This window comes from Neocloeon triangulifer, unplaced genomic scaffold (assembly GCF_031216515.1).
Source record: "Neocloeon triangulifer isolate White Clay Creek 2 clone unplaced genomic scaffold, ASM3121651v1 ptg000014l, whole genome shotgun sequence".
NCBI classification, from domain to species: domain Eukaryota; kingdom Metazoa; phylum Arthropoda; class Insecta; order Ephemeroptera; family Baetidae; genus Neocloeon; species Neocloeon triangulifer.
Window position 1 is genome coordinate 13,453,534 of NW_026775556.1, and position 22,540 is coordinate 13,476,073.

Below are 22,540 nucleotides of genomic sequence, written 5' to 3' on the forward strand. Positions count from 1 at the left end.
GCTAAAAATAAATTAGCCTCTGCTCTCTGCACGTCGCGGAATTGAAACGCCCTTCATGTATGCGCTCGGCGATGTGTCGTAAAATCGCAAGTGGTTCAAATAGGAACGAAATAAGTCGCCATCATAAATAAATATCAATGAAATCGCCATTGACACGCCGCGAAGGAAAAAATCTTTATGTGTATCGGCCGGTCCGTGGTACCGAGAGAGTGCTAAATTAGCGCTCCAAATAAGAATAGCCTCAAGTCAGCTGCGCTGCTGTTTGCCGAGTGGCTAAGGTCACAGGTCAGCCTCGTCCCTTTAAATTTAGAACACTCGCTAATAAAAGTGCAAATGCTGCGGGAGCACTGCTGCTTTTACGGCAGGTCACACTCTAGCTCGGCGGGAATGAGGCACGGCGGCGCAAATTTATGCACTCTTCTGCAATGTTGCTTGAAAGTGAGAATGTTGGGTGACTCATGGAGATCACGTCAGCCGCGAGACGGGCCCGTGTTATCGTTTTGTTTTGCTCTCACTCACATATTTCCACACAATCCATATTTAGAATTTTTCTAGGTTATATTATAGACCATAATGTCAAGAGGTGAAAAAAACTTGGCGTCAACCATTGATGAACAAATGTATTTAATTTTAAATAAACGTATCTATAATTTTCAAGGATCATTTATTATTAGTAAATTAATTAATTAATACTGCTTTCCAAATAAATTCATGCTTAAGAACATTTTTGTAAATATTAATTTGCTTTTCAAGTTTAACTCAATTATGCTTTTTTTTAATCTCAATTTGGCCTTTTCTTATTAATTTTAAATTGGCTTATTCTTTTTTAACTTATATTGAGTTCCGTTAAAACTAAGATAATATACTTCATTTTGTGTTCCACAGTTAAAAAAGTCACTCAATTAATCCCATTATTTTTCTAGGGGAACGGAGAAATTCTGACAAGTCCATAAAATTAATGCAGTCACGTGGCCACCCGGACTGAGTGCGGCCGGGGAGGAAAGAGATAAATAGGATAAAATTAGAGCTTAAACGCTCCATTAGTGCATTAAACACATCAATTAAGCTAGCTTTTGGCCCGGCAGGAGAGCAGTCGGAAAAAATCTCCGGGGCGCTGCACCTGTTAATGAGAGACGCACCAGCAGCAGATTTGGCGGGCATAGCTTTTAGTCGGTTTCGCGCGTTCGGACTGCCCTAGGGCCATAAAAAATGCTTTTGGCATTCCTCGCGCGCCGCGAGTGTAAACACAAGAGAAACGCCGAGATTCCACTCACAGCCGCGCTCGTCTCGTACGATTTTATAAATTTTATTTTTGGAGCGCCGGCGTTATTACAAAACGCCCACCGATGGATGGTCCAGCAGCACAGCTAGCCCGGCTGCGCGTTGATTTTTAAATAGGGATTGCGTGTGTGCCGTAAGTCGTTTTATATCTCGCCGTTTCTTCTCACTCGGCGCGAGGCTGAAAGAACTCAAGTCTCGTGCAGTGCTCCTGAAAAATGGATGACGGACAGATGGACGGGCGCCGTTCTTTTTGTTCTCGTCGCCCTCGCAGATTATAATTTTACACGCAGTTTGCTGCTTTGAGGCTTCCCTTTCTTTCTTTCTCCGCTTCCTTTATACTTTCTTCTCGGCTTTGTTGTCGAGTGACTTAATAATCTTCCAAGCGCGCTATTGTTGTCTCCATTAATCACTTGCACAACAAGCTCAACAGCCCACACCGCGAGTGGCCCAAAAGCGAATCGTAAATAAAAATGACAAAAAAATAAGGTTGAAATTCTTTGTAGTATTTGAAAAGACTTGTTGACATTCAAGACTACCAAAATTTAAATTGTATGTATGTAGTAAAAATAATTTTAAAAAAGGTTGCAAAATTTTGAAAATTATTATCAAAATCATTCTGAAAAGGACTAAAAGTACATCAGAAATAATAAAATTTAATGCAGTATGCGGTGAAAAAAATTGTGGTGAAACTTGCCCCAAATTCAAAGTAAACTATTATTTCAAGTAAATAAGTTAATATTTGAACTTTACTTTCATTAAAATACCTTCCATTTTTTTCATAGCAAAGCTTTAAATTAAACGTCATATTGAAATGCAATAAGAAAAATGAAATATTAAGGAAATGTTTTTAAAAAATAATAAGAAAAAAAACGAGAATTTAACTGCTGGCTGCTGAGGCTATTTGTTCGACAGCGATGCCTGCCGTGGTATTCCGATGATATAAAACCGCAAAAAAGCCAATCAGCTTGCTCGCATGCCTTCTCATTTGCTAGCCGATTGAAAATTTATTTGTTTACCAGTAGCCGCGGCTGCGGGCCGACGGCGAATTCCCTCAACGCCTCTCTCAGTGAACGGGAGCAGAATGCAGCCGAGATTTAAACAGCGAATAAATCAAAGAGCGGCTCGGCGTTCGCGCCGCGGCTGTTTGGTGCCGCAATTCGTTTAATTTGGCGCACGCACACTGCTGGCCGGCGGCTTTCATGAATGAAAATACCCGGCCGCGCTGATGAGGCCGAGATATTTCAGCGCTCGTTAATGACGCCGGGCCGGTGTGACATATTTCGCGACGCGGAATTATGAAAGACCACGTGTTGCCAGAGACGAAGGAGCACTCTTTCGAGCGTGGGTGACGGAAATTAAACGCACGTCTGCCAGTGTTGAATGATCGGTTTATGATTTTGGTGAAGGGCCAAATTGATTTTTCTTTTTTAATTTTTGCTCGGAAACTTTATATTTTGGTAAATTATGCAACACGCAGTGCATATGTGAATTAAATGCCACCTGCAATGGCCAAACCCATTCAGATTATTACTCTAAAAAAAAATACTTAAATTAAAAGAAAGCTATAAAAATTGAGTTAAACCGATTGAAATTTAAATGCAGAACTTGAAACATTTAATGATTTTAAAAATGCACTTAATCTTTTTGAAATGAACGTAAAAACAAAATCGTTCTGTCATCTTCGATCTTCGATACTGAATCCCATTGTTTAAGTCTCAATATATCCTGGAATGCAAGGTTGAATGTGCAGTTAAAGGCGCCGAAGATTATTTGCAAAGCATATATTCAGGGATGAGCGACCTTGGTGTCAAACCATCCGACGATTTCATTAAACGCAGCGCATTCCGGACAGTAACAATGAAGTACAATTAGCGCGAATCGCGTTTAGTGCGTCTGGTGGTGCGCGTTTGTTATATTTGCACTCGGTCGCAGCTGAGCAAATGAAACAGTTCTGGCACAAGGTTGACACCGAGGAATGCGCCGTCGAGTTACTTCATCTGCCTGGTTACGTATCCTCGCGCACACAAGACATTGTGTGTTCAGCGCATAAATATAATAACCGGCATTCTTGGGTCCCGCGATACATATATGCTCACACTTGCATACGTTATTAGACGCGCTGGAGAAGATAGATAGGAGAGCGCGCGCGCGCACATTAAATGAATGTATTTACTCGCACATGGAGCACAAGCCTTCACCTTATACTCCCTCTTATCTGCGCCTTCCTCTTCTACATAATGCTTTGTATGGCAGCTTCACTTTTCGCACTCAACAAGGCACCCTATCATAGTACTCGATAGGAGATACTTTTTTTCGCTATTGTCGCAAAGTCATCTGCAATTTATTTATTCTGTTGGCGGAAAAATAATAAAAATTTGACTTGATCTAGAAAATTTTGATTTTTTTTTTTTACAAATTTTTCAATTAGAAAATTACGGTTCATTAAACTTTAAAATCTTCAATCCACCTCTCTTCGATTTTCTCCAACATATATTATTTGAAATACATACAAAATCCTATTTTATAGCGTTTCTTTCATTAACTTTTTATAAATTTTAGATTGCCTTGTAAAAAGTTACTCTATGATTCGTGGTAATATAAATTCTCTGCAAACCTATTAGGTTAGCCATAATTTTCAATTATTGATTTGATTCAAAATTCCCATTAAAAAAGCAAATGTGCCTCGCTAAGATAAAGGAATGAATTGCGGCTGGAGCACTTAGGTCAGCTGCTGTTAATTTGCAACATTTTCACTGCTCCCCGCGTGAGATGAGATGGTCTTAGAGTTGGCGCAATCTGAGGCAATGTGTAAGATCCACCCTCTAATTCGCTTTTATGTGTTGGTATGCCTTGTACATTCGCCTGTCTGAAGATGAACATGAAACAGACACCGAGCGTCAGCTGCTAAGTGTTTTTGCAGGCACACGTTCTAATGGCTTCCATTGAAGAGTGCGATATTCGCAAAGAATTTTTATTCAAAAGTATGAAACTTTCAGCGCATGCCAAATGTTTGAAAAACATTACAAAAATAATAATTATTTTAATAGAAGATAATAAATAATAATTATTAATGGAAGTTAAATCCTATTTATAGAGAATTAGTTGGAAAAATTGTATTGAACCTAAAATAGCTGATAGATACATAATTGCGCATTATTATATTGAATTTTCATGAATAAATTAAATCTAAACATTTTAATTTATAAAAAAGACTCCAATGAGTAAAATTAAATATTTTAATTCAAAAATGAAAGCATCACGGCAAAACTTGTAATTTTATAATTTTTTCTTTCCTATATTTTTTGCACACAAACCGACGCATAGTTGAAAATGAATTAATCTTTGTAACAAGACGGCCGTCAGCGCGTTGCGAGTGGTCAAGCGAATCACCGAGCATGAAACCAAGCGATCTCGTATGTACGAGGACCATTAATTGTGAGAGGCAGACCATTGGACGGCCGTGTTTTCAGCACCGGCGATGTGCATAATTATGCACGCGGCCGATTCGTAAGCGTGTTCACGTGTGCCACGCGTGACGAGACCGCGTACGATGCAAATAACGAGGTGCAAATCTGCGCAGCCTAGTGGTGCCGGCACAATTTATGGCACCCCCGGTTTGGCTGCGCAATAATAATGGCTGTTTTGCGAGTGCTGCTGTTGTTGTTTTAGGACCACCGACGGCATATTTCATTTTATCTGTACTTTACTATGTACATAATGTGCCTGCCTGCATGAGTGCGTGTCTCCCGAGCGCCAACGACCCACCGACCGACAGACGAGCGGCTGCTGATAAAAATTTCAATGTGCGCGATATTGTGCCCGAGCGTTAAATTTCAAGGAGAAGCAGCGAGTACTTGCTGTATACGTGTCGTGTGTGCCATACGGAGCACAAAAGCTTCCGTGTAGTGAGATGCTGGCTGGATCCGCAGAACAATTTCCGCCGCTTGGTGGAAAAGTTTGCGGAGAGGGAGAAATATTAAGAAAAGAAAAACTGTAGAATCGGTGACTTATATGATGTATAGAAACATTAAGTTTGAGATCAATGTTATTAGCAGAAAATGCGCACAATGTTTTTACAAATTTTTTATGATTATTTTGTATAGGTAGAGAAACAGATTAAGGGTGGGAAAAATGGGTGAAAATGATAACAAATAAAACCTCAAATAACCTATTTTATAGAATGAGCAATAAAAATAAGACGCCCATTTTAAAATTAAAACTAAAATATTATTTTGTTTAATAGTTTTCTTTTAAATTTGCATTTTTTATAAATAATTTTTTTTTTTTAATTTTATCTAGCCTTGTTTTCTGAAAGCGACTGATTTTCCCGTTCAAGATTGAACAAAACCGTTCTAGATTATTTCCGAGAGAGTACTGAACGTGTATGAACCATTTTAACCAATAATTTATTAGTTTAAGTTTCAAGTCGGCCATCAGATTTCAACCCATAAAACAACATTGACAAGCCCGTAATTTAAAACGCAGCACTGATGTTTTCGCCAATTGTTTCGCGAAGCAACCGACAACCAGTTTGTGCTCGCGGTATCTGATAAGCAGCCGAGCTTTTAAAGTGGCCATAAATTCTACGAACGCATTAACCGAATCCAATTTGGCAACGAGAGAGTGCATTAAAGCAAAGGTAAGTCTCGGTGAGTGATCTAAAAACCGGCGCCTCTCTCGCAACTTCCTTTCAAAAGTCAAAAGCGAAGAGACGGGGAATATAAAAGGTTGCCTTCGTGCAGTTGCCAGTCGCCCAATTACAATCAATTTCGGCGGCGAGATTAAAATCAACTCGGCAGCTTGGCAACGCAAAACAATAAATTTCAAGCGCTCTCAGTTTGAACCAGTTTTCTCTCAAGGGGTTTGCTTTGCCCAAGAATAAAAGAGATCAATTGCGCTGCTCTTCTCCACATTGCCGTTCATCACGCAACCAATGCCACACACCGAGCCAAAATAAACCTTCTTCAATTAGTCCACTACACTGCACCTCGGACAATTGCGACAGTGGCGCCGTTGTGGCGTCACAACACAATCAATTGCCAATAATTTGTCTTGCTTATTTTCAGCAGGATACTGGCCTCGGTCCAAGCCGACAGCGGCGAGAGAATTACTAGCTCATTGCTCACAAGTGTTATTCGCAACCGCCGCTTTATAAACAATTAAAATTGCCATTAGTCGTGAAGGCAATCAATTAATTTGTCCCCTCGCTGCATTGACTTTTGTCTTTCTCGAGTCCCTTTTGGATTCTTGTTTTATGTTAGATTGAAATAAAAAAATACAATCCTGGCATATTCATAGATTAATATATTAAACAGAACTATGTGAAGGATTTCAATACTTTAATTTAGCTCCATGTATAAGCATCTGTATACTTAAAACTTTTTTTTAATTTCAAGCATGGTCTCAACAAAGAAATTCTCTGTTAGATTTGATTGGAATATAAATAATTTGAAAAAAAAATCAGCAGATAATAACTGTTCCAAGATTTATTAATTAAGAAAAAATTATGTTCATTGTGATAAAAAAAGCTAATCATAGAAAATGAAAGCGGTGTTGATTGACCCTCAAAGTGACTAATAAGCTCAACAAAATCACAGTGTAAGAGCGAATGAATGGCCCACTCTTTGCGCCGGGCCTTTTTTTCTTTGTCTTTCTTTTGCAGCTTCCCGAGCCTCGGAACACATGAAGGCAATAAAAATAGTTTCGACTCAATGTCATCATCTCTTGAATTATAATACGATCTAGGGCCAGCCGAGCGGCCGTCCATCCTTCGCTCGTCTGCATTAATTTCTTCTTCTTATTTTTTGCAGCCCCTAACTCTGTCTCACTTGGGTGCAATAAAAAATTCCGTACCTAATATCTTTAACAGTTACGCATGAGCGCAAAAATAGCCGCCGGTTCTCTCGCAGCGGATAATGATATTTATTTAAACTGCGCGGCCAGTGTGCGCCGAGCGCGAAAACTCGACGCGCGGCCAGTGTAATTTCAACGTAAATGAATGCGGACTGGACTGATATAATATTTAAGGTTCGCTTCCAAGGCTTTTTGTTTTCGTTCGCGCCTGTGTTTACCAACAAATTATGTATTTTCCTGGATGTGTGTGTGCGTGTGTTTTATTGCCCAGCCGCGGGTTTTATGGTCGGCGAAAGTTGGAAACGCCTTCCTTCGGCAAACAGAGACGCCGAAATGTGCGAAAATAAAGTTTCCATTAGGGTTATTTCTGGTGAGGTTGGTAAATAGTGAGCCAATAAAATCAAGTTTTTAGATGAACATAAAATAGAATGGAAAGAGGCTTCTTCAGGTGTGTGCGCCTATTGTTTGTGTTTTTCAGACACATTAAGACACTAATTACTAATAGTTTTAAGTTAATGGAAAGTGAAATCAATAGGTGAAAATGAATTGAATTTTTATAAAAATAAATTTACAGGCAAAAAATTAAATTAAAGCAACTCAAATGCATATTATTGGATTATTCCAATATCCTGATTCTGTGCCCTATATAACTTGTTTATTTCTTTGAAACTTCTTAAAAACCACGAATTTTCTAAATTAATCCACTGTGTACTTTTAATGTATGATTTTTTTTAAATAACATTAGTATAGAGAAAAAAACTATTTTTTAACTCAGATATATATTTAACTCAGATTATAAATTTTAGGTACATTCAACTCAGTCACTTCTCGAAGGTACATTAAAATTTCCTTCTTTTCATCCTTGATAATTTTTTTAGCGTCAGTCTTCCATTTATTATATTGATTTAATTGAATTTTAAATCTAATGAAGTATAATTATTGACATATGAAATTTTTTCGAAGAAGGTTTAATTAATTAATAAAATTATAAAAATTGAATTATGAAAACAAAATTGAATTTAAAAATAAATTATTTAAAAAAAAAACGCAATTTAATTGATTATTTTAGCATTTAAAATATGAATAATTTTGTTTAAAAGTAATTTGATTTTACATGGATTTGATATATATTTAATAATGAATTGTATTAAACTATGTTGACATTTATTAAAGAGGCTCTTTTCATAGCGCAAAATTATCACCGTTGATATTTATAGGTTTCACTTTTTTTCTGCTCCCATCATAGACAAAACACCAAATTTGATATTATCTGGGCACAATCTTGTTTATTCTAGCGTCTAATCATTCTTGTTTCCAGCCGGCCATCCTCTTATCGCATACACCGCCGCCGTGTGTTTTCATCCTGATATATATTTTTTTACCCAAGCAGCAGGCTTGAATTTCAATCAGCAACGCAGTCGGGCAAAGAAGAATGCGCTGACAATCGGCATAGCTGATTAGCCTCGACCCGTGAATTGTGCTAATTAGTGCAAATTCAGCGCCACTCGCAAAGTTTCACAACAGCGGGGGGCGCCTCGCCAGTGCGTATAAAAAGAAGCAGCTCGGCGTAAATCAATTTAAATTTTATTCAAAGCAGCAATTCGCATGCCCGCCGCTCATTAATAAAGAAAGAAAAAATCCGCGGCAGGCCAATAAAATAATTAATGCGCCCGTGGCACCAGGTAGCTCTAATTAAATCCGAAATCATGCGTGTCTCGAGGTTGTGTATATACGACAATTTTTTTCCGAGAACGTATTCCGAAGGTCTCTCTCGCCGGCGCGGAGAGCACATGAAAGGTCAGCACATTGAACGCAACAACCGGCGGCGGCGTAGAGCTCGCAGCGTCGCACAACTCACAGACCGACTATTATTTATCTTGGCCTGTGTGTGTACACAGGCGAAAAAAGCAGCCGCGCCCTGCGATCGGAAATAGTGAAATGAAAAAAGGTTGTACCTTTGTTGAAGTCCGAGTTGTGAGGGTGGTCGTGCAGGGAGTTGTCGCCGCCGACCAGCACCCCCAACAGCCACAAGAGCAGCACACTCCGCCGCACCATGGTCGTGGCCGAGGGTGCGTTTTACAGCATGCCGAGGGAGGGCTCTTCGCAACCCTCGTTCGTCCGCCGTCCGTTCGTCGTTTGTGCTTTTTTAACTGAGCTCGCGCGTCCGTCCGTCCGTCCGACCGGCTGCCTTGGGACTGACTCGAAAGAGCGATGCGAGTAGTCAAGTGAGCGTGTGTGTGACTGTGACTGAGCGTCCGTGGTAGCGAACCAAGTGAGGAGGAGGTGGTGGAGGAGGAGTGGAGTGGAGAACACTCGGAGGCGCTCGCGGGACCTGTGTGTGTGTGCTTTGGCTCCGCGCCTCACCTTTGAGTCACGCAGCAGCGCCCTCATGCTCACCGACGCCCGAATTAATTGATTCTGTATTATGAAAAAGCGGTTCGATTCGCGAAAAAGTTAATAATGGAATTAAATAAATATCCTTTTTGGCGCGTGTGAAATTTTTAAGGCAAATATTTTTAATTAATATGCAAATACCGCGGCGAATAATTGATCAAGAATAGTTAGCAACGTTTAGAGTGGTTTAGAGTACTTGTATACCTCTTTTAAGTGTAGTAACGAAAAAAAATTATATATAAAATGTATTTTTCTCATTCATTTAATTTAGAATAGCGAATTTCAAGTGATGCGGTGCATTTTTCTTTTTTTATCTTGGTGTTGGTTTTTAAAATTCAAAAGTTGAAATCGACACAGAAATAAATTTTTAAAATGGGAATTGAGAGTCACCAATTTTTCTAGAAACGCATAAATATAGAAATAGCTTTGAAAATTGTGCGAGCTTAATTTTTTTTAGTAAAAAAATATTGTTTATACCATAACTTAAACTTCTCTAATCCCCGCTTCAGTTAAATTTCTACTAATGATCGATTGCAATTTTATTTTCATTTGATTTAATATAATACTTGCGTGTCTTCATCGAATGCAAGATAGATTTTATGGATATAAAGTTTTCTAGATTTCAAAACCTAGTTGATTATATATTTGTAAAAAATTATTCAACTTTTCTGTTATTAATGTTGCGTTTTGAGAGGTTCGATATTCAATAATAGATATGGTAAAAAAACTAATAAATTATTATTTAAAAAGAAATTTAAAAGAAAATTAAAAATTAATGAGATATTATTTTAAAATTTAATCGGTCAAAATAAAATATAAAAAATATTGAATATTTTTATTAACATAATGTATAAAGATTTACTCTGCATTATATGGCGCCTTGAAATTTTATTTTTAAAATATAATTTAGCGTTCTCCTTAAGGGGCGCCTGTGATGAGTAATGTTCAAGTTGAATGATGCAGCTCGCGCACCTAAAATAAATGGCTCTCTTGGGGGGATGCACACGCCACACAACAAGTAGTGCTGAGGGCAATTTTATAAAGTTCCTCAGCTGGAAGATGTTTGTTTTTCTTGTCGGGAGCGCTGCGTGGCGCGCGTGATAAATAAAGCCGTTCGGAAAAATATACCACGCAATTATGTTAGGCAAGCGTTGATGTTGTGGGGCCAGGGAAGGACTCCATTAATTAAGACGCGGGTAAATGGATCGCCCTCTTGATGACAGTTGTTTGAATTGTAAACACGGGGCCCATTAATTCAGCCATTTTCGTCGATTATGTCTGTTTGGTCAGGCTCTTGCGGTTGACAACCTGTCGAAATGTGCCTTAAATAGAAGTTCATTAAGGCAAAAGATGACGACAAAACAAGATTTAGTGTTTTAATGAAGATGGGTGCCAGAAAATTTCTTCTTCACTCAAAGATGTTTGGTAAAATAAACATGATAATTCATTTCAAGAATTTCAATCAAGCGAAAGGTTTTGGGTTTATAAAATGCAGCGCCTCCAGGCTTATTTTAATTAAATTATTTAAATAATATAATCGTCGGTTTTGTAACAAAATATTCCTTATTGAACATCGAGATCTAGTTTCAAGTTTCATTAATTGTAGGTTGCTATTTTACAAGTATGCAAATGCACATCCATAATATTATAAGCGGCGCTGGCAAATTAATGCACAAAACTAAGCCATCAGCCCGAAGGAAAGGCCTTTTTATCGCTAAGCTGCATAAATTTCCAATTAAAATAAGTTATATTGCTGCCGGCGTTACATTACCCTAATCACTCGTTTGGAGCTGCCGCCAGTTCCCGTTTTACTGCCAACTTCGCAACACATCTATCACTTTATTTCACTCTGACGTCAAAAATACTAATTCTAATGCTTCCTACTTTTCATCCAGAAAGTCTGATTTATGCAGTATAATTTGATGTATTTACAACTCATTGAATATTCATTAAAAAAGCTTGATCGATTATCGCCTAAAAAGTAAAAAAACCCTTTTTATTCTAATTTTGTGTTTACGAAATTATTTCCACTTATCTGCAACAAACGCCCAAATTCCTGGCATAGACTTGGACTTTTAATGAGTGGCGTGAGTCACAATTTGCAATGTGTTTTCAGTGACGTCGGTTCTGAAGGTGAGTAATGCCGAAAAAGCGGCCGGCCAGAGATAAAGTTTTCTCGCAGCATCCGCCGGCAGAACTGAGATGATGCATCCATTTGTTTATCGACGCGTCTCAGCCATCGTTTGGCATGCATATATTTTCCTCTCGTCTCACTCAAACGTGAGTCAGGCGCGCTCTGGAATCGAAAATAAGTTATCTCCAGGTCCTATTAAAACTGTATTCACCACACATATGATATCACCGACTCGCCATTAATTTATGGCTGCAGCCTGCTCTTCGGCGCTTATTCATTTTAATAATATACGCACACTCATTGCCTCTTCACACCCACATTCTGACGGTGCCAGGCCCAAAAATTTCTTCAGACCAGCTGTTCCCCTATAGAAATACGATAAGTCAATATTCATGTGGATTTTTTAAATTACCGTTTATTGCGAACTTCAAAAAAGTTTTAGAAAGAGATAAATTATTTTTCAGCATTCTCTGTGAACTTCTGAAAATATTACCTATTTTCTAGTTAAGTTGTGCTGCCACAAGTAAATTTCAGATGAAAACCAATCCACAATGTTTAAATTTTTTCAAGATAATAAATAAAGTTTGATGATATTTACTAATTTTACTGATAATGATAATATTCTCAACCTTAAAAAAGTTAATGCGTATTTTGGTTACATAAAATTATATTTATATATTAAATTAATTGTTTTTTTTTTACTTTTTGAATAAGGAATTTTATATTAAATCATAATTTATAGCAATAAACTTTATTTCTGTTGAAATTCAAAGTTTTTGGTGTTGAAATAATATTTAAAAATCTTTGAAAACAAACAATGGAGTAAAAGTAACGTTTGTTGAATGTCACAAAAAATTGTTCTGATTAAATCCTTCAAAGCAGATTGAAAGGAATTTTTATAATATTATAAATGTGTTCAAATGTTGAATCTACAAATGCCGTCCATGTAATTTTTTCCACGTTCCAGAATATTGAATTGAAATTTTAAAATTTAGGTGAGGGGTGATGATGGAAACCTATAAAATGGAGTAATAAAGCTGGGAAAAAATGAAAACTTGAATAAAAATAATGAATTTCTGATTAATTTTCTCCAAACCTCGACAGAGGCGATTTTTGCAGGCTAATTTGCAACCGCACGTTTTTTATGTTGCGATGGGGCAACCTCGAGTCTGTTGTTGCGAAGCTTCAAGTGGTCTGGCGCGCACAGCAAGATCGAGCGCAGCATCTCCTCGCAAGAGCAAGGCAAATTGCGCGAGAGCGAAACAAAGAGAAAGAAAGAGTTTGCGAGGTGAACGGCCTTGATTGCTCTCGATCCTTTGAGCAAAATCGGCCCGAAAATAAGCCGGAGCACTTTCGTAAGCATACACCTTAAATTAATTAAAACGGCAGTCGTTGGGCAAACAGCCGCGGATTGCGCCGCTGATAAATGCAAAAGTATATAAACGCCACCGCGCTCACACCGACTGCAAATTGAAACCGCCTACTTGCTCGCTTTCTGATCTCGACCTCAATCTGCATGTACACACAGCAAGGTTAATTAAGGGCTTCCTTTTTATTATTGTTTTTGTATGTGTGCCCCGCCGCCTTTGTATTGATTGATGAGGCTTTTTAATTTGCTATCCAAACATGGGATGCACTATTATTACAGAGGAGCATTATAGAAAGATTCAAATCTCTTTCCTTGTGTGCTTTTTAAAAGACGTTTATTTGCAGTTTGCTGCTCAAAGTGAAATTATTGCTCAAGGAAAGGTAATAACCCAAGTCATTTGTGTATATTGCAAGACAAGGAAAAGTCATCTGCTCATTACAACAGTCAAAATAAATTAAATTGAAATTTTGCTTCAGAATTTTCCCATGCTCAATTTTGAGAGCTCTTATAACAATGAAAACGGTTTTAATTTTAGTCTCAGTTCTGTAAATTATTTCAATTTCTTGTTTAAGATAACACTATTCAAATGTTTGTATTTTAAATTTTTCTTCAACAATTCCTTCCAGCGTAATTTTTTATTATAAAATTAAATTATATTAAGTTTTATCTTGTAAATAAGATGATGCTCGTGGAATATAAGGGATGATTTTATTAACAAATTTATGTAACTTGATTTATTCTTAATTAAGTAAAATTTGTTTGGGTAAATTCAATTTCCATTATGTTTCTTTTAATAAGCAGTTATATTAATTCTCCATCCCTATACTGAATTTTTGATTAAAAATTATTTTTTACATTTAAAACGAATTCAACATGTAAAATATTGTAGTGCCAAAGATGGTTGCGTCATTAATTAGAAAGAATTTATTTATCTTCTAATGAATTTAAGTAGAATATTTAATAGTTGAAAAATAGCTGAAATAATAACATTTGTTGATACTGCAACATATTAAGCTATCGTTCATCGCTGTAGTATTATAAACGGTGTAAATTGAAACTCACTAAATTGTTTTTATGATGAGTTGTATCTATTTTTGGAGCAAATCATTCTCCGAGTTGATAAAAGTTTTTTTCTTTTCAGAAAAGCTGAAACGCAATAAGAGTGTAGCCTTTTTGGGTTGATAACCTAAGAAAGTGGCAGAGAAGTTGTCGTGTGCACAATTTATAGCTGCGGTGAAAAAGAGAGTGTGCTGCGGGATGAACTTGTGACCAGCGTCAAAAAAACGAGACGGCGCGCGGCGAAGAAGGATGTTTGCGTCGCACAATGAGCAATGATTCAGGTGTTGCGCGCACACACCTTTTCACTGGCGCTCGGGGCACAGGATATTTTTATCTTATCATTCCGCAGACTTTCTGTTTGCCTCCTCGACGACGACCCAAAAATATATATTTTTGCGACAGAAAAGAAGAGTTTCTTTTCCATCACTGAGGATTTTTGGCAAAATATATTGAAAATATAAATTTCATAATATCGCAAATCGCAATCTTAAAGGTTGAATTAAAAAGCCGTTTGAAAAGTTGAATTTCAACTGGATAAGCGATCAGCTCGTGCGTGTAATTAAAAGGAGAATAAATCCTGTGAGGAGAAATAAAGATGTTAATGTACAAGCGTCGTTCTCACTAGAACTACGCCAAGGTAATTTTTCAGTTGTAAAATTAGAAAATAAAATTCCTTTCGCGGGCTTATATCGTAGACACCGATTGTCCAATTAGGGACTGTTGAACGGTGAATCTTCTTCTGCAGGATAATGTAGTGACAAGGGAACCTGATCAAACGCCTCTCTTAAATAAAACCGAAGCGGCTGGCCTTCTTCGATTTCTATCTTAAGAACATTAAACTGGCTTTAAAATAAATATATTGGGACCGGACCGCTACTTTTCAACATGCAACTCCTTTTTAATCCTTCATCAAAAATTTGGTGCGAAGATATATTGTTATTGAGGCGGAAAAAATCTTACAAAATGAGCCGGCGTCGGGACAGAAATAAAATCAGGTTGAATTTATTGAATCCGGTGGCTGTAATTTAGCTCGCATTAGAACTTAAATAAACTATAAATCTTTCAACTTCGTTTCCTTATCTCAAGCCCGTTTATTTCCCGTGTAAAAGAAGAGTGGGGCCGGAATATAACACAAATTGATTCCGGAACAGTGCGGGAAAAGATGCGAAAAATAAAGCATTCGGGATGAAAAACGCCTTTGTCCATAAAAATTTATTATGGTGCCGTGAAAAGTAGCGGAATGTGTTATTTTTCACCATTAGAGATCCACGGCGGTCTTTGTTATGATACTGCAGTGTGTGTGTCGGAGACAAGCTGAGTTTTACGATCAAATTAGAATAAATGGCGTTTAACCTTTTTTATTATTTGACGTCTTGTGTGCGAGCGAGCGTCCCTTTTCCTAACAAGGAAGTGCAAAAGGGCCTCCACGAGGCACAAACTTTGTCAAAACGTGCGCGACTCCAAACGCGCTATCAATTAAATTTTTACGAATGTCGATTGTCAGACTGTTAGAGACAAGAGAAGAAATTTATAACTCTAGGTTCGTGCGACGGAATTACCCACGTGTCATTAAGCATAACTGCGCTGTTAGGGGGCAGTGTAACGAGGTTGGTTTTCGTTTTCTCAAAAACGCAGGACTTCTTGTACTGCAAGCTTGTTTTTAAATTTTGCGTGCTTTTTTAAAGTTTAGTTTCAAGATTTGATCAATTTCTTGCAACGTTTTATATATTAATTCTAACAAAATGATGAACAAGCATGCAGGTGGAAAATTTATAAAAAATTAATTACAGAAATTATCGCACATAAAAGATACATATAATATGCATACTCAGATAATTCAAGGATATAATTATACTATTTTCATTTCTGTAATTTTTTTTAAAATTATAGTTTCAAAGAATTTTGTAGTCAAGCATTTCTTAAGATAATGTTCTCATAAGTAGAGCATTTGACATACGCTCTGACGATTGTTGTACTTGCCAATATGAAGGTCACTGTTTAAATACAGATGCCTGCTTCTAATTCACCCCAATTGTTTTCAGCTTCTTACCTGCAAAAATAAAAAATTCAAAATTGATTATTGAACTCCGAATAAAATTACAAAAATATATTAGAAAAATCTTGCAAAAATTTCAATGAAATGGGTTTGTACAAATAAATAAACAAATATTTAGTTCTCTTTTCTTATTTTTAGCAGATAATATTTTGCAACCTGAAGAAGTTTTTACACTTCCCTTGGTTACAGACCATTGGTCTGCGGACTAGATAAGGTTATAAATTTATTTGACAGTAAATAATTGGCCGAAATATTAAATTAGTGTCAGCGTCACTTTTATGGCTATTAGATTTCTTTTTGTTCGTGGCCACGCTCGTTAAAAAAGGCCGGCCAAAAGGAGAATTTCTCAAATAGGAATTTGATCTCTCGCGCGCGTCCGAGCGAATACATCATCGCTTCCAATGGGCCGAATTAAAAACTTACAAGCCATAAAACTCGGCGGGATTTGTTGTGACTGAATAATCCTCATTAAATTCGATTTTATTGCGACGTACTTTTATGGAACTAATAATTCTAAGAAAGGACTTTTCGGAACGCCTGAAATCCATACCCCGACCGGACAAAGGAGAAATTATGACGGTGATTTATATCTTCCCATCTGATTGTGGATCGCCAGTCCCTTTCACGGAACGAATTTAACTCTTTCACAGAAACTCTCCATTATATATCGGACAAATATATTTTTATGTTGCTGAAGAAATTAGTTTTATCCCGAAGTCATAAAATTGCGAGAGTATTAAGAGCTCATGTAATCCAAATGGAATTCAGTCCAAGAGACGGGGTAATCTCAAGTGAAGTACATGCAGCTCGTGCTATTTGTATGCCGGCCCAATAATGTGAGCTCTTGGTCTGGATGGGACTGCTGCTCTCACGCCGTTCCGAGCAAGTGTGCAGATTCTCTTGCAGAAAACACGTACGACGCAGGAATTTTCCAATAGTTTGCCGGCGAGCGACACAACAAAGAACAAACTGCTCACCGCATAGCCGCGCTCTTTATTCAATATCCCGACGGAGAGAAAAGCGCCCGATCGCTCGCCGGCACTCCATGAGAACTCATTTTGCGCTCGCCGCGTGCGCTTTTATCTGCCTGAGTTTTCAACCCTTGCTTTATTCATCTTCCGCGTAGCACGTATATAAAAATGCAATAAAGCGGCTCCCACGCACATGCAAGGATTATATCTATCAGTACGGACACACTGCGCCGCAACGCACAACTTGTTGCCAAAGTTCTGCTATGCGTGATGACGTCAGTTGGCGAAATCGAGAGCAAACATGCTAGATTAATTATTTAATGCACAGCATCCGCGTGTGGAATTCAAAGTGCTGCTCTCTTTCACAGACCAAAATAGTATCAAAAAATAAAATATGATAGAATAAAAAGTTGCCCTTTGTCAGACCCAATAAACAAAATTTTTAACACTAAAAATAATTATCTAGCATAAATCAAGTGAATGTGGAATAAAAAAAAAACTACTGAATTAGGGGAAATAATCATGAAACAAGCTTACAAGTCTTCACTTTATTAAAAAAATAATAAAAAATTGTTTGAATTTGAAGTTTTTTTTTAAATTAAAAATTAGAAATAAATTTTATTATTATTTATTTTTAATTTTTCTTTCTCTTTTAATTGATAATTTTCAATCCTACATACCAAATAGCACCAAGAAGTCAATTTAATTCTTGTATTTTAAAAAAACTTACATAGTATATTTAAATTTTATAACACACTATGTTATTTAATTAGATAATTCACCACAACTTGATATTTACAGGGTATGAAGACAGCTATTGTAATGTATAATATCTATTCAAAATTTTATCAAATTATTTATATTGGAAATGGACGAAAACAGAAAGTAACGAAAAAGTAAATTTAGCTGCATTCCTCACAGTCAGCAGGAGCTTTAATAAACTTGCAACTTGCAGGTGTGTTTATAATTCGTAGTTATAAATAACTAGGTCCCAGAATCCATAATATAAAACGTCAATATTTGGATTTATATTATTTTTCAACACCACATAAACGATTAAATTTATATTTCTCACTTAACCCTTTCATAAGTTCAAATGGGAAATTAAATTTTTTCTTTAATACTTTAGCTAACTACCTTTGAGTTTACTAGAAAAAGACGAGCTGAAAGTTAAGCCAACCTATATATTGGTAGGCAGAACTGAGGGTGCTTGAGCGGATGATTGGAAGCAATTTCGACCTCATTGAAAAGCAGTATATTAAGGTTAAATCAGTCTATCTTTCTGCTTGGCTCCAAGCACTGACTACACAGCTCGCTCTTGGTGATCACGTTCCCAGCGCAAATTGAACTTCCTTTAAGCTGCACCGACCACACTCGTCTCTCTTTCAGCAGAAAAAGCTGGTGGCAAATTTTTTAGATGCTGTTTACAAATTCCCTCTGCAAAAGGTTCAAATCCTGGAGTCGTTTTTTTTTTTTTTTTTAAATATTTTGAAGCCTCCATGGAGGTTTCGTCTCCAACCGAGCCACTCGGTCTCGCGGTCGGACATTATTAAGCATAATGGAGTGACATGCAGATTGAAAGATTGATAATACTCCTTGTTCTTCTAATTCAAAAGACCACACACATTTTATTAGAGGTCAATTGGTACAAGCACCTTGCATATGTGGAAATCTCGGGCGCGCGCATTAGCATATCTCGTAATAATGCGCTCTTTTATGGCTCCATAAATATCATTTTTTGATTCGCCGCCGCCGCCGCCGAGAAGCAGCAACACCACCATGTTCGCATTCAAACACAAAAATTCCTTTTAAGTGACTGTGAGCGAGAGTGCTCTCTCTGTTTTATTAATGTAAAGGCAAATATACTGGGGCGTTCGGAATTGCTTCTCGTGCAGTTTTAGTGTCTTGTTATACACGACGAGCGTTTGAAAGTAAATCTCGATGAATTTTATTGGCTTTTAAGGTAGCACTCGGATAACTCTCTCGCGGGAGATCATATTTATATATATGCGGTCGGTTCAATTACAGCTCTGATTTACGATCTTTAAAAAGTGTCCGGGTGATATTTTATGATTTAAATAATGCACTTTAACAAAGACGTTTCATTTAACAAAAGCTTTCCTATTTAATCTTTGGTTTTATGGTTTTTGCTCAAGAATTAATTTTAAAATGTTGAAATGCTCAAAGTTAAAAGACCATCCTTGACGGACTCCCCAGCTGAGCAGTCAATAATATTAACGGTTCTGACCCTGTGCATCAAAAGACCGTGAGCATTATAGGCCCCAATCGTTGTACATGACAGTTCCAATTAATTGATAAAACATCTGTATTTACGATTTTATGGGATTGAGTTACGACACAGCTCCATCTAAATGACGGAGAACACCTTTTTAATAATTCGAGCGGCCCGAGAGATGATGGATTCGGTAATAATTTTCATTTGACCGAATCGATTTAAGTGTCAACTACGAAAACGACTTTATTCAACAGGAGATTGATATTGATGATACGCAAAATTTCTCCATCGACAACAAAACCGTCTGGTTTGATTTCTCAACTCTGTATACGCGAAACACTTGTTAATAATTAACTCTCCGCCTGCAAATTTCAATTAGCCTCAACATTCGCGAAGCACATTTAGATTGGAATCTTCTCTCCAATATTATACAGGTTCGCACGTGGAATTAACAAGGAAATTCTTACTATCAGCTCTCTTCCTTGGGCCTCCAAAATTAATTTGCTCGCTGCGCGTAATTTATTTTGAGCTGTCGCTGCGTGTAAAGCGTTCGTCCGTGAGAAGTGTTTCCGTAATGGAGATAAGACGTTTTGGTATAATTGAGTAATTTGCGTCTTGAGAGGTACAGAGGTCTTGCGCTGGGCGATGAAATAATTGAAAATTAATACAAAACAACTTTAATGAAAGCCTCAACCTTCACAATAATTTAGACTTATTAAAAAATGTCAGTGAAATGTTAAAAATTATCATCATTAAAATAAAAATAAAAAATATAGTAAATATTTTCTTGTAAAAATTGAAACTCTGTATAATTAGGCTTGACGTGGACTGCCAAAGGGTGAATGATTTTGGGAAATGGAAAATACTGCTGCATATGCACAGTTTGTTTTAATAAGAAAAGGTCCTTCCAGGCCTAAATTTTGCAGCGAGTTGGCGCTGGCGTGGCTCTTTCTATTTCACAAGAGCGGTGATATTCCGAGGGTCATAAAGAAAACAATCGTAATGGCGTGTGCAGCACCAATATTTGGAGAGCAGATGTGACGCTTCCACTCCATTTATATTTCGGCCATGCTGCACACAACTTTCCCATTTGCGAGTGTTTCGCCGGCAAAAGGGACCGCGGGTTGGAATTGGCGGCGGCCAAAAATGCCCCGGATAATAAAATTCCGCTCCGCCCGGCGCGAGTAAATGAATTTTGGCGCATGCAGCACCCCGGCAGCTCTGCACTCGCTCCTTGCTACTTTCAATTGCAAATTTGCGCCCGGAAAATGGCACATGGCCCCAACCACTTTATTTTTTTCTCCATCTAAATCAGTTTCGGGGCAGCGCCTCTGAGAGAGAACGGGTGCATATGCCACGGCTGCTCCTTTCCACCTAATTTAGGAATTGCTTAGCTAAATTTAACAGCAGATTTTTTAGCAAAAACCTTGAATTACAATAATTCCATTGAAATATGTAGATTAAAAAATAAATTACATTATAAAATTTTAATTATTTTTTTTATTATGTGTCAAAACTTATAATTATTATACCAAAATATTGCATTTTAAAATTAACGCGGGATAATCACATGCTCCGTTAGCACATGAAGGGAATCTAACGTCACATGTCTTATAAATATCCTCCATTATTTTGAGAAAGAGTTTATCTAGCTCAAGTTATTTAACAATTATTATAACTTTATATTATCATTTATAAATAAGTATAAAAATGGTCTAATTTTAAATTAAAAATAATATTCTTTTGTGTATATATTTGTGGTCTAGGATAACCCAGCATGAGAAACTTCTTGCTCAGATTTAAATTTCTTCACTGAACTTTAACCACTGTATAATATTTATAAATATAAGAGGGAAAAGATTTAAATAGTAAAAGTCTTTCCATTACAGAGCATAATTATTCAAACAAAAATATAAATACTAAAAATTAAAAAATGCCAACCATAAAATAAATTTAAGTAAAATAAAATTAATAACTCTATATAGTATTAAAAAAAAACTAAAAATCCTTTCAAATAAATGAAGTAATAGAAATTTTTTTTTCAATCTAGTTATTGAAATTATGATTATATTTCATTGTTGGAAATAAAATGCAAATAAAAAAGAATACAAAAATGAAGTATCTCTATAAAAAGATTTTTCTGTAGAAAAACAATTAAAAGGTCAGCTTGGCTTAACAAAGAGATGAATTCTATAGACTTTTGAGCGAGTTGATGTGAATGGCTCCTCTTACACACAATTTATTTTGAAGTGGTGCACACAACCGCATTGATCTCTCAGCAGCCACGGCGCGCCAAAACATATGGCAAAGAGAGCGAGCGAGAGATGACATTACACCAACATTGGGATCAATACGAGACCGACTGAGGTCACCGACGTGATTTCCTCTTTGCAAACTCTCTCGCCAGCTGCCCGGCTCTTCGGACAAATAAATCGCTCGCATTTGCATACGTACGGAGTGTCCGCGTGAATTTATCCCGCAAACAACGGCCGCCGATTAAGCTGTTTTGAAATTTATTGTTTATCCAGCGTTCGGCACGTCAGCGAGCGCAAAGTGGCCGCGGCTTGGCGGTATTGTTAAGCGGTGGGAAACAATCGGTTTTGTTGCAAATGAGCGGCATTTTAAGCTAATGAACGCGGATGCTTTTGTGTGTTACGTGCGTGAATTTACGCTCAATTAATGAGCACAGATTTTGAAAACTGAAACTGGCAGGGTTGGAATTTCTGCCGGAGGTTCTTGTTACAGTTCAACGCTTGGCCGAACAGGAAAACCAGAACGCATGTGTGTGGATAGAGATGCAAACGAATTAATCTTTATTCGGGGACAAGTTTCGATTCGCGTTTGCTTTTTTTCCAAATTTGTTGCGGTGGCAAAATAAAACGTCCCATCTGCCGTTGAATTTATTTTGCACACATGGGCACTGATGGGCACGGAGCTGAACAAAAGCAAAAACCGCACACGAGACACGCGCCAGCAGGCTTGATGAAAAATTCATCTGACTGGTGCTAATAGAAATATCTGTACGTATTCGTGCGCACTCACACAATTGTGCAGTTCGCTTATTGGGAAAATTCAATTTCGCACAGAGCGATCGATGGCGCAGCTGTGAAAATAGCAATCGGTTATATTTCATCAACGGATTTTAATTTCTGGCGCCAGAGCAATCGTGTGTGATTGATTGTTGGCG

The 22,540-nt window shown here is 37.3% G+C and overlaps 1 protein-coding gene across 2 annotated transcripts in view; it reads right to left on the reverse strand.

Annotated features, from left to right (window-relative positions):
• Positions 1–22,540, reverse strand: part of LOC132199576 (cysteine-rich motor neuron 1 protein-like) — a 138,788-nt gene that overhangs the window by 41,061 nt on the left and 75,187 nt on the right. Inside the window, exon 1 of one of the 2 annotated variants that reach the window (XM_059624402.1) lies at positions 9,090–9,435. The exons of the other annotated variant lie outside the window; for it this stretch is intronic. Coding sequence (XP_059480385.1) covers positions 9,090–9,189 — 100 coding nt within the window. The 5' untranslated portion in view covers positions 9,190–9,435. Of the gene's footprint in view, positions 1–9,089; positions 9,436–22,540 lie in introns of those variants that run through there. 2 annotated transcript variants of the gene reach the window in all.